At 56.9% G+C, this 12,363-nt stretch overlaps 1 protein-coding gene across 1 annotated transcript; it reads left to right on the top strand.

Annotated features, from left to right (window-relative positions):
* Positions 1 to 2,410: 2,410 nt before the first annotated feature.
* GPAT2 (glycerol-3-phosphate acyltransferase 2, mitochondrial) lies at positions 2,411 to 12,236 on the top strand. The gene is made up of 21 exons (XM_045828206.1): positions 2,411 to 2,473; positions 2,608 to 2,721; positions 3,402 to 3,475; positions 3,864 to 3,968; positions 4,211 to 4,339; positions 6,591 to 6,690; positions 7,067 to 7,200; positions 7,513 to 7,612; positions 7,719 to 7,928; positions 8,260 to 8,379; positions 8,542 to 8,624; positions 8,934 to 9,052; positions 9,778 to 9,848; positions 9,926 to 10,184; positions 10,265 to 10,413; positions 10,529 to 10,606; positions 11,039 to 11,170; positions 11,250 to 11,370; positions 11,466 to 11,531; positions 11,766 to 11,821; positions 12,120 to 12,236. Exons 1-21 carry the CDS (start codon positions 2,411 to 2,413, stop codon positions 12,234 to 12,236), a joined length of 2,400 nt encoding a protein of 799 aa, XP_045684162.1.
* Positions 12,237 to 12,363: the final 127 nt, after the last annotated feature.

Below are 12,363 nucleotides of genomic sequence, written 5' to 3'. Positions count from 1 at the left end.
GAGCCTCCAGTCCCGGCAGTTAGCCTACAGCTAAGCAGCAGCATTGGCAGGAGTTGGTGGTGGGTGTGAGGTAAGACCCACCAAGTCCACTGCTGGGCCGGTGCGGACGGGTCCCGGGATCTTTCAGGGCCTTCCCGCTCCAGGAGGCACCTGGGTGACCTTCGTGGGGATGGAAGAGCAGTGGCCCCGAGGGCCTGTGGTACAGAGATTCCTTGCCGGCAGTGGTGTGAGGGCCTCAGTGACGACACCGCTGCGCTGGGGCCTCATGTGTGGTCACTTTAGATGTGTGTGTGCATCCGTGCGGCAGTCAGACGCTTGACCCTGCTCCTGGGGCAGTGCCCTCTCTGCGTTCTCCGACTGTGTAGGGAGCACGCGCCACGGGCCTGGTGTGGGGCCAAGTTCTGAGGGCCCCTGGGCCGAGGCCTACGGGCGAAGTGGTCACGTTCAAGCTGTGCTGCTCTGTAGGGAACCGATTGGGATGGAAAGCCCCCTTTGATGGGGGGCTTCAAACTTAGGTGTGAGTGGGGTTCGGGCAAAAGGTAGACTGATATGGCGGCCAATGTGGAGGTGCCCGCTGCTGGGCTAAATGGAGAGTGGCCCCCAGGCTCTACCCGCTGAAGTCTTGTGGGCTGCCCACCACAGATGCCAGGCTCAGGTTTGTTTTTTTTTTTTTCTTTAACCGTAGCAGCTGAAAACCATAACTTTTAACCTAACAAGCTCTCTACTTATAAATGATGTTAATTCAAGTTTCAGAATATTGTGTGTCAGAAAGCAAGTATGTGACCTACATTTGGCTCTCAGGATGCCAGCTTGCTGCCTGGGGGAGGGGTTGTTCGGGTGGGAGCTACAGACTGACACAGATCCCCATTTGGGGGACCCGGGTGCTGAAAGGTGTATCCCAGACTTGACCTCTGGATTGTGTGAGGTAAGTAGTTGACGTAATTGGTGAATGGGACTTACCCCTGGCCCTGTCTTGTACTCTTCCTGGCCCTGTTAGGGTTAGCACAGATCTAGTGGGGTTAGCTTTTGAGAGAGAAGTGGGGTGAGGCTGAGGAGTGAACCTCCTCGAAAAGCAAGCAGGACTCCCCAGATGGCGTGGGAGCTCCCTGTACCAAGTGTCTGTGACTGGGAAGTGCATTTGGGGTGAGTCTACCAGAGCTCATGAACTGCAGGGATTGTGATCCTGGTACCACTGGGCTTTATAGTTTTAAGTAGTGGCAATTAGGGAAAGGAGGAGAGACCCAGAGGAATTCTGGGAGAGGAAATTACAGCCAGTCATCTGTCTTCCTGGGTCCCTCACCTGTGCAGGCAGACTGGTGGTCAGTGATGAGTCAATTGCAACCCCGGCCCTCATGACTCTTTCGGATGACTTGAGGAAGTGAAACCTTAGCTCTGGAGGAGGCTCCTAGCCCAGCAAGCCTGGGCTGGGGGAACCAAGGAGGAGGGGAAAACCCTAGAGGACGATCCAGAGGCATCATGGACTTAGAGCCATGGGGAGAATTTGGTAGGAAGGGGAGAGGTGCACCCACATGGGCACATGCAATCTGTGGTGGGGACAAGGATAATGTTATTAAATAGACCAGCCTACCCATCAGGGACATGGTCAGGGATCAGGGTAGAGGAGTTTTTAGGGCCTAATTTCTGGGCCAAGAGGGGTTCAGTGCTGCCTTATGGAATAGATGTCTGTCAGTTCAGAGGAATATTATGAGAAGGAGGGGCAGTGGGATCTTCTGCTGAGAGTGCTCTGTAAGAGGGGATATATTGTGGAAAAGTTTGTCTGGTCTCCAATCCTAAGAGCATTCCTTGGGAACAGATCTATGTGGTATTTCCCTGTGTCTCAACTCCCCAGCTGTCCCCCACCTAGTACCTGGCCCATATTCCTATAAGGGTTGAGTAGGTGAAAGGCCATCCTCTTGTGTGAAGAGCAGCTGAACAGGACCTGGTGGCCTTGTGGCAATGGTTCTGTTCCTCCTTGGCAGTCACATGCCTCTTTCCTGCCAACCCAGCCTTGTTCTTTCCCTCTGCACAGAAGGGGTCTGAGTCACCCGTGTAGCCCTCATCTATGCTGGGACATTCGGGTGGGTATTGATGGTAAGACAGACTTCCTTTATGTTAGTCCTCAGGTTGCCCCTGATCTGGACACTGACACTTTCTGAGGACAGTTGGCTCCTTCGTGGGACCAGGTGGGTATGGGGCATGGCTTTGGTCTAAGCTGGCTTCCAGCCCAGTTTCTCATCACTGCTGTCCTGGATGCTGTCTGTCCCAGGGATGGAAATTTGGTGGTCACCACAGGAACCCAGGTTATGGCCCAGACTCCAGTAGCGCCTCCATCCTTCCATCTCTCCCCAGGTCAGGTCCTTGTGGTGAGAGGAAGAGAAGTAGGTGGCCTTTCTCAGATCTATCGGCCCCCATGGATGCCATTTTGGGAGCTAGACTCCAAACTCAGCAGAGGAGCAGCCAGAATGGCCAGGAGGTAGTATGGCCCCTTCCATTCCCAGAATATCCTCTGGCCTCCCACCCCCACTCCTGAGCACTTCACTCTTGGAGGCTTCCTTTCTCTGCCGAGGACCTTGAGTCTTCCCATCTCTCTCTGCGGCCACTTTCCAGACCAACCAGTGGTCCTCAGGCTTGGGGACGAAGCTAGAGGCTATCACCCCATTCCTGGGGAAATATCGCCCCTTTGTGGGTCGCTGCTGCCAGACCTGCACCCCAAAGAGCTGGGTGAGTAATGTAAGGCTGAGCCCCACCCTGGGAGCTTGGGGTATCTTGGTTGTGGGAGCCATGGTTTCCATTATGTCCTTCCAGGCTTGGCCCTCCCTGCCCATGCCTTTGCTCGTCTTTCAGGGGAATGGAGGCACTGATACTGGCTGTGTTGTTGGCCTGCGGCTGGCTCGCAACCCTGGGAGAGTTGGGTAGGGAGGTGCAGAGGCACCTGAGAGAACAGAGTGTGGTCAGGGAGCTGGGATCTGAGCATGCTTGCACAGTCCTGCTGTTCATTTTGGGGGGCCCACCCACTCAGAGTCACCCAGTACTCAGTACAGGGTTGAGGTCTTCTGTGTGTCCATGCGGATGTGCTGGTGCTGATGAGACCCACAGTTCTGGTGGAGATCCGGGCTGCATGTATGTTCTCTGTGGTAGACGAGAGACCTCAGAGACTTTAATATGCCCCTCTCCAAGCGGCTGCTGCTGTAGAGAAGGCAGCCCTTCCGTTTTGACCACAGGACCCTGTTTCCTGAATGAGCTTCAGGATCTTTTGGGAAATGCTGTGCTCCAGTCTTGTCTCCTAGCAGGCACGATAAGCCGCCAGGCAGAGACTGGGAAGACAGAGCAGGAGCTTTCCTTCGCTGGTTTGCAAAGACCCCCCAAAGTCATGCATGCTATCCCTGCCCCCTCTTGGGCAGGAGTCCCTCTTCCACAGAAGCATAATGGACCTGGGCTTCTGCAATGTGATCTTGGTAAAGGAGGAGAACACCAGGTAGTTAAAGGCAGGGGTAAGCAGGGCCCTGAGATGTGGGGCTGCTAGGACCCTGCTTTGTGGTGTCAATTTCTTCCTCCAATGGGAAAGAAGTCCCCTGCCCTTTGCTGCACACACAGGCAGAGAGGCAGGGAAGGGCAGAAACTTTCCTGTAGTTCCTCCAGTTAGCATTTATGGGCTGCCTGTTGTGTGTCGGTGTCCCACTCAGCGGGGAGGGGGTGGGAATGGGACAGGTGCTTCCTCATCCTGCTCTGTGATAAGCCAAGCTCAGGTGTTCCCAGGCCATGGGACTGGGGTGTGATCCCTTCCTCATGGACTACCTCTCTGGGTCCTAGTGGGAGGTAGACCCTCTAAAAGATCTTCACCCTATTTCTGGGGCCATGTTCAGGTTTCGGGGCTGGCTGGTTCGGAGGCTCTGCTATTTCTTGTGGTCCCTGGAGCAGCACATACCCCCCTGCTGGGATGAGCTACAGAAGGTCATGGAAAGCACTGGGTGAGGAGGCAGGGACTGGGGTTGGGCTGCTACTTCTAGGATCCTTGAAAGGATGACAGAGGCTCTAGGCAGGGGTGATTGAGAGGCCTGGTTTCTAGAATGTTAGCTATGCCTAGGTCCCTACCTTAAAAATGGAGGGTAAAGACTGGAAGACGTGCTCTGGGGAGGCTATGGGGCTGATGGAAATGACCTGAGGAAACTGAGGCATGCCCCAGCCTGACATCACTTTCCCTACACTGTAGCGTACAGAATGTCATCTCAGGAAGGGCCCCAGGAGGAGCTGGGGAAGGCCAGGTGCCCGGCCTTGTGAAGAAAGAGGTGCAGCGCATCCTGGGTCACATCCAGGCCCCGCCTCGCCCCTTTCTGATCAGGTAACTTTGTGCTAAGGGACACTTGTCCCTAGAGCCTTCGCCTTTCTGGAGAGTGGGTGTTGACTAGGTTTAGGAAAGGACTAGACCCTGCCCCCGCACTGGGGATCCAGATGGTGTGTTACCAGAGGGCCTGAGGGAGCCCCTGATCTGGACAATGAGAGCTTTTGAGGACAGCTGGCTCCTTGGTGGGGCCAGTTGGATATGGGAAGGGGCTTTGATCTGAGCCAGCCCCCAACTTCCAGCACAGTTTCTCCCACTGCTGGCTTGGGTGTTCAATGTCCTGGGGGTCACTCCAGGAACCCCTGGTCATGGCCCAGACTCCAGTGCCACCCTTCATCTTTTCACATCTCCACAGGTCACATTCCTGCGGAGAGAGGGAAGGGGCAGTGGTGACTGGTTTTATTGGCTCCCAACCTCCCTCCCGCATCCATTCCACTGTCACCACCTGCTCCCTCTCGCATTCGTCTGCACAGTCTGAGCTCCTTTTAGATGCGGGTGCTATTCCCGGGGAATTAGGGGTGCACAGGTCAGAATGAACAGAGATACACATGGCTGTGAGAACAGAATAGGGCTGGGGCTAAGAGCACCTGGAGGGGAGGAAGAGACTTGCAAGACAGAGATGAAAGGGGGAAAGGAGCCTGTCTTGGGGGAAGGGGTCCACGGATGGTCAGAACAGTCCCACTAGAGTGAATAGCATGAGCTATGGCTGCAGGAAAGGGCCAGGTTTGCTCATGGGGCCAAGGTGGCTGGAAGCTGGCCAGTGGCTGTTAGGGATGAAATGAGAGGGAGAAGGGACTAGATACACAGGGCCATACAGGAAGTTTGGATTTTGATTTCTAAGTGTGGTGACAAGTAATGGAAAGATTTTAAGTAGGGAATGACAACAAGATTAATTAGGATCAAGAGTAGAGAACAGACCATCTGGGAGGCTCTTTTGTTAGTCCAGGAGAGACATGGTGATGGCTTGGATGGGAGGTGACAGTAGAGATTGGACAAATGGATTGACAGACCAATGCGAAATTAATGGGACTCACTGGACTGGAGGTCAGGGTGGGCAGTGAGGGAAAAGAGGAAGCTCACAGGTGAGCTGGTTTCTGGCCAAGTACTTGGTGATATGGATGGGGGTGCCGGTTCCGGAGGAGTGAGTTTGTTCCACAAAGGATGTTTTGGAGATAGAGTTTCAGATACCTGATGTGCTGGTGGAGGCATTTGTTTATGTGAGCCTGGAACTCAGGAGGGAGGCTGGGGCAAGAGATGTACATTTGCAGAGCTTCGGCACAGGGATGATGGTTAAAGTGAGGGCACGGGTGAGTTATGGAGGGAAAAGGGCACAGGGTGGAGTGTGTCAGGCTCAGCTGTCCTGACAGAGCTGAGAAGTTACCTGAGGAAGGATAGAAAGTAGAGGAGGTTGGGGACTTTGACCAGCTCTCCACAGAAAAATTCTTTAGACTTTTTTGAGACTTCCAGTCCCCTGAGCTAGCCACCTTTGTACTGGACATTAGCCCTTCCTGGTGCAGCTTCAACTCCAAGGCTTGGCAAATAATCACGCCCCTGTGATGGGGTCATTGGGCACAATCAGTTCTGTTTGAACCCAGCAACCTGCCTTCTCTGTATCGGAGCAGCCAAATGTTGCTGGAAAAGGAAACACTGTGTGGACCTGCTTCCTTCTGAGTGCAGTTCTCCAAGGGGCACAGGCTCCGGTCCTGTCGGCCCCTTCTCAGCCTCACCCACTGTCAGCTGACGCCCTATCTCGTGCCATCAGATGAGGGCATGCTGCTTGTCTGCCACCTCATCATGCTACCTGCATCTACGCTTCCGTTCTCATTTAAAGCCAGTCCCTTTCAATTTTCCTCTTTCCTTCTTGGATCACAAAATCCTCCCTTTTTATTTCACCTTTCCTAGCAATTCACAAAGAGCAGCCCAGGTTATACCTGGAGAGAGTCTTAGTCCGATAATCAACTTTGGGTAAACTGGGCCAGAGAGATGATCTGAAACTAATGTGAAGCAGCCATACCAGCAGGTCTTGCAGGTGTATCAGCGTCCCACAGGCCTGGGCTCTGGTATCAGGCCTGTCTGCCAGTCTAGTGCTTCTTAGCTTTCCCCACCACTTGGCAGTTTCTGTAACCTCTCTGAGCCTCACTTTCCTCTTCTATAAAATAGGGACAGCATCAGAGGCCCTTTGAGATGCTGGGGGGCCCTGCCTTGTGGGCAGCGCCCACCACACCTCAGACTGGTTCTTGCTGCTCTCCAGGCTGTTCAGCTGGGCAGTACTTCGGTTCCTGAACCGCCTCTTCCTGAACGTGCAGCTCCACAAGGGCCACATGAAGATGGTCCACCAGGCCGCCCAGGCGGTAAGCCTGCCCTCCAGTGGGATGGGGTGGTAGGAGCAGAGCTAGGCCAAGCCCTGGGTCAGGACCAGCCCCGTCCCCTGGTGGGAAGACCCCACTGCTCTTTGATGACCTTCTCTTCATGCCTCACAGCTCTGCTCCAACAGACTTCCTCTCATGTCTTTCCGTCATGGTCTTAACAGCCATTACACCAGTGCACTACCTTAAAGGTTGTCAACAGAGCGGCTCTCCTTTTGGGAAATGTGCTCTGAGGCAGAACTGCACAGCTGAACCTTTCATCCCTGTGTGGCTGCCCTGGGTCTGGAGGCGCAGGGTTTCAGCTCTCTGCATGTTCAGGGTGGAGATGGGTTGGCACTTCCGTCTGGCTTTCCCCAAGCAGGGCTCGCCACTCGTCCTCCTCTCTACCCACAAGTCACTCCTGGACGGGCTCCTACTGCCCTTTGTGCTGCTCTCTCAGGGCCTGGGCGTGCTCCGTGTGGCTTGGGACCCCTGTGCCTGCTCCCCTATCCTCAGGTAAAAGCTGTGTGGCCCTACACGTACATGGCAGTCCCCCGGCTGGGGCAGGGAATGTGGGGATGTAGGTGGGGGTGTGCTGGCAGCAGCTCCCCACAGGCCCTCTTCCTGGCCTTTTAGCTCCTAACCTTCTACCAGTCCAGCCTGTGGGCTCAGATGGTCAGCTATGGTTTCTGGGGCCATGCCTGGCCTCAGCATGTTCAGGCAGAATCCAGGCTGGCCCTGGGTGGGCCAGCGCTCTCATTAACCTCCTGCTTGGTCCCATCTCCTGAGCCCCTTCCCTCATCAGACTGTCTGCCCTGTGCCCCACAGAGTTCTGCTGAGGAAGCTTGGGGGGATTTTCCTGCCCCCAGAGGCCAACCTCTCCCTGGACAACCCTGAGGGGGTTCTTGCAAGGGCTCTGGTCCACGCGGTGAGTGCCCCCAGTGGTGTTTGTATGGGGCCAAGTCAGGGCATGGGTGCCTAGTGCTGCTCGGGCCTTGATACCTGCCTGTCACTACTTCCCCACCCCCATCTAGGTTGTGGAGCAGCTGCTGGTCAGCAGGCAGCCCCTGCTTATCTTCCTGGAAGAGCCCCCTGGGACCCAGGGCCCTTGGCTGTCAGCCCTGGGCCAGGCCTGGCTGGGACTGGTGGTCCAGGCGGTCCAGGCAGGCATTGTCCCAGATGCTATGCTAGTGCCAGTGGCCGTCACCTATGACCTGGTTCCAGATGCACGGGATACACACCATGTGAGACCCTCCTACCCCTTGGGACTCTACATGGATACCATCTCCAGAGAAGAGACACTGTATATTGTGCCCTGTGGCTGAGTGCCCCTCAGGGCTCGGGTCAGGGTGGTGCAAAAGAGTTCTCCCCCACAACCATCCTGTGGCACCTGCCAAGCTGATGCTGTCATCCTGTTTCATCCCCAAAAGACCCCACTAGGGAGGGATTTCTCCTGTTTCACTGATGAGAAAACAAGCTTAGAGAGGTCATGGTCAGGTACCATTTGCAAGATAAAGTTGAGCAGAGAGCAGTGCTCCAGGCGAGCCAGCTCCCTCAGCCTCTCCCTCCCCGCAGGCCACAGCCCCACTGGGGCTGTGGACAGTAGCTCTGGCTGTCCTGCGGAGCCTGCGAGGCTGGTGCTGCAGCCCCCGGACCAGCGTTCGTGTGCACCTGTCCCAGCCCTTCTCCCTGCAGGTATGGAGTCTTTGGGCAAATCTGGGAGGACCTGAGGTCTGTTCTGGGGCTCCTGGCAGCCCGGCCCTCACCACCACTGCAGGGATAGCCTCATCTACCTGTGAGCTGTGTGCAGGTTTCCTGGTGGGCAAGCAGGCAACCTGAGAGCTTTGTCCTGGACAGGAATACACTATCAATGCCAGAAGCTGTTGGGGCAGCAGGCAGACCCTGGAGCAGCTGCTGCAGCCCATTGTGCTGGGCCAAAGGTAGGGGCAGGGGTGGATGTGACCCCCCAGAGCACGGCAGGCGGTCTTTCAGCACAGAGCCATAGACATCACCAGCTTTAGCCTTCCCTCACCAGATATTCTGGGTCATCTAGAACAGTGCCGGGGACCCCTCCTTGCCTCTAATCTGATTGGGGAAATGGCAGAGGCTGAAAGGGGCTGGTGTTACAAGGCCAACTCTGCCCTAGGGCTAGGCTGGCCTGGGGAAACACTCTTCTGGGAAAGCTCTAGGCTTCCCCAAGACTGTCCGTAGGCTGGCTCCTCTCATCCTCCAATCGGTCTCTCTTCCAGTACTGTCATCCCAGACACTGAGAAGGAGCAGGAGTGGACCCCAGTAACTGGGCCCCTGCTGGCCCTCAAAGAAGAGGACCAGCTCCTGGTCAGGAGGCTGGGCCGTCACATCCGGAATGGTGAGGGAAATTAGGTCTGGGCCTTTGGGGACAGTCCTGAGCTGGTCCTCCTCTCTGGGTCAGTGGGGTGTCCGAGCCCTCCGTTCCAAATGGGTCTCTGCACCTGACCCTCCCTTCTGTGTGACCCACTTGCCATGTGTGAAGAGGAGTGTGGCAACCAGGGACAGCACAAGGGAGCCCTTAGTGAGTGCACACAGATGGCTGCCTGAGCCACAGAGGACAGCATGTACGAAGGACAGATGCCAGGGTCTAGGCCACCTACCCAAGGTCACCCTGGCTGGCCCTGCCTTCGCTCCCCATTTCACCTCTGAGCCTGATCTCCTGAGCTGTAAATGCGGTAACATTGACTGAGTGGAATAATGCACGAGAGGGACTTCACACTGTACCTGTCACAGAGGGGGTTCTTACAGAATGATCGTTAGGACTGTCTTCTCAGGTACCCCTCTGTGGCAGAGGCTGTGGGTTGATGGGTAGGCCTACGAGGCAGGAAAGGTCCCCAAACTCCCTGCTGTCTCAGCACATTTGACAAATGCCAGTTCTTCACTGGGAAGGGGTGGCCAAGGACCGGGCAGGCCTGCTCTCCCCTTCCCTTGGGCAGAGTTGCTGGGGAGGTGGGAGGGTTGCAGCCAGGGAAGCAGGGGACTGTCCTCGGCCCAAACACTGGGCAATGGAACTGGGCTGCTGGGCCCAGGCCCCTGAGCCACGTCCCTCCACCCCGGCTGCAGCCAGCGTGGCAAGCTCTGCGGTGATGAGCACAGCCATCATGGCGACGCTGCTGCTGTTTAAGCATCGGAAGGTAGGCAGTGCGGTGAGGGAAGGCGCGGCTGGGGAGTGGTATGGTCTTGCTGCTCAGCCCTGCCACTACCCACCCAGGGTGTGTTCCTGTCTAAGCTCCTGGGAGAGTTCGCTTGGCTGACAGAGGAAATACTGCTTCGTGGCTTTGACGTGGGCTTCTCAGGTCAGCTGCGTTGCCTGGTACGGCACACGCTGAAACTGATGCGGGCACAAGTGGCTCTGCTGCGCATTCGCCAGGGGGACCTGCTGGTGGTGCCTCGGCCCAGCCCAGGCCTCATTCACTTGGCACGCCTGAGCTCCGAGCTGCTGCCTGCCTTCTTGAGTGAGGCTGTGGGAGGTGAGTCCTGAGGGTCCAGGAGTGGGCTGGGTGTCTGATTAGGGGATGGCTTCCTTCCTCACACCCGGCCCCCTCCCCAGCCTGTGCAGTTCGGGCACTGCTGGCAGGCAGAGTGTCACCAGAGGGGCCCTGGGAGCTGCAGGGCATCGAGCTGCTGAGCCAGAAGGAGCTGTACCACCAGGTCCTGCTGCTGCTGCACTTGCTGCCACAGGACTTGCTACTGCTGCAGGTCAGGCCTCCCCCCAGTCCCCTCAGACCCGGGCACCCCTGGGTTGTGGCAGGGCTGTGCCTGTCCTGCCCACTGCCTGGCTCGCTTGACGCCACAGAGACGCCTTTTTCCCCAGCCCTGCCAGTCTTCCTACTGCTACTGTCAGGAGGTGCTGGACCGTCTCATCCAGTGTGGGCTCCTGGTTGCTGAGGAGGTAGGCAGAGTCACTAGAGACAAAGCTCCTGCCTGGGTCTGGCCTCCCTCAGCCTTGTGCTGTGGGGGCAGGCAGCCTCTGGCCAAGCAAACAGGGAAGCCTGGGCCCTGCCTCTGCAGCTCTGTACCTTAGGACTTGTGTGTCTACCAGCCCCAGGCCCGTTTGTCATAACAGGACTGCACAGTTGTACCTCTGAGGTTCTCTGCACGCCTCCTGCCCCCACATTTCTTGTCCATAGGGCTATAGCCCTTGAGGGTGGGTGCCTACTTCCTCTTACCCTACAGGTTTGCTCAGCAGGTCTTGTGTGGGCTCCTAGGTCTGCTTTTACTGGTTGTACCACTATGTGCCTAGGCTGCCATCTATCTGATCTGGGGGACTCGGGGCTGAACCTTGGCCAGCCTGGCAGGGACCAATGGCTCCTCTGGCCCCCAGACCCCAGGCTCCCAGAAGGCCTGCGACACAGGGAGACAGCATTTGAGCGCCAAGCTGCTTTGGAAACCGAGTGGAGACTTTACTGATAGTGACAGTGACGACTTCGAGGAGGCTGAGGGCCGGTACTTCAGGGTGCGTTGGGAGAAGCCACCAGGGAAGGAAGCAGTAGGGAGACAGTGGGGGCTGCCCTCACTGGCCTGTCTCCCTCCAGCTCAGTCAGCAGTCTCGCTGCCCTGACTTCTTCCTCTTCCTGTGCCGCCTGCTCAGCCCACTGCTCAAGGCCTTCGCCCAGGCTGCAACCTTCCTTCACCAGGGCCAGCTGCCTGACACAGGTGAGGCCTGCACTCCCCTGGCTGTCCTCAGAGAGGGGCTGAGAGCTCAGGGCAGGGCTCTGCCTGTGCGGGCCTAAGTCTCCTCTGCCCCATAGAGTCACGCTACACGGAGCAGCTGTTCCAGTTCCTGCAGGCCACTGCCCAGGAGGATGGTTTTTTTGGTGAGTTCCAGCCAGGTGGCACGCAGGAGGCAGGGGATTGCGGCCCTCTGCTGGGCAGTGCCAGCCCCACTCCAGGAAGGAGGGCTGCAGAGTAGAGAGGGCCACTGGGTACAGTCTGAGCTCTGCCTTGGGTGGTTTCTCCTTCCAGAGAGAGGGAGAGAAGCCTGTGCCAGTGGCTGCCTGTGCTGGTGGCTGGCTGCACCCACTAGAGCTTCACTTCCTTCTCCCACTCAGAGTGTGCAGACCCAAGTCTTGCCATCAGGGCTGTCTGGACTTTCAGAGACTTGGGGGTAAGAGGCCATTTTCACCCTCCTCCTATCCCCCTGCTTCCACCTAATAGACCTGTTCAGGGAAGCCCACCTGTGCCCACCCCAGGTTTTCCTCAAGAACAGGTGTGGTGACAGGAGGTGAAGATGGGATGGTTTTCCTGCCCCTCTTCGTTTCCCAAACCACTGCTTCATTCTGCTCCCAGGTGGGGTGCTGGGGATGGTTTGAGGCAGCACTGTTCAAACCCTGAGGCCTAAGGCCAGGGGTCTCACTGAAGGAATCCTCCATGGTGAGTGCTCGCAGCCCTTCTCTGTGGCACAGGTGCTGCAGCAGACACCCAGCCCTGCAGGCCCCATGCTCCACCTGTCCCCTACCTTCACCAGCCGGGGCAATCAGGAAAAGCTCGAACAGTTCATCCGGCAATTCATCTGTGGCTAGAACTGTGGGGGAGGAGCCTGTGCTGAGACTTCTCAGCCCCAGAACACAGCTGAGCCCTGAAACCAGAAGCCTGAGGCTGCTGCAAACCCTTGGTTGGCCAATAAAATTGTTGAGGTTTGATTGTCTC

The sequence above is a fragment of the Phyllostomus hastatus genome, unplaced genomic scaffold (assembly GCF_019186645.2).
Source record: "Phyllostomus hastatus isolate PE091 unplaced genomic scaffold, TTU_PhHast_1.1 phas_scaffold_78, whole genome shotgun sequence".
Taxonomy (NCBI): domain Eukaryota; kingdom Metazoa; phylum Chordata; class Mammalia; order Chiroptera; family Phyllostomidae; genus Phyllostomus; species Phyllostomus hastatus.
This window is presented reverse-complemented; position numbering and strand designations above follow the sequence as displayed.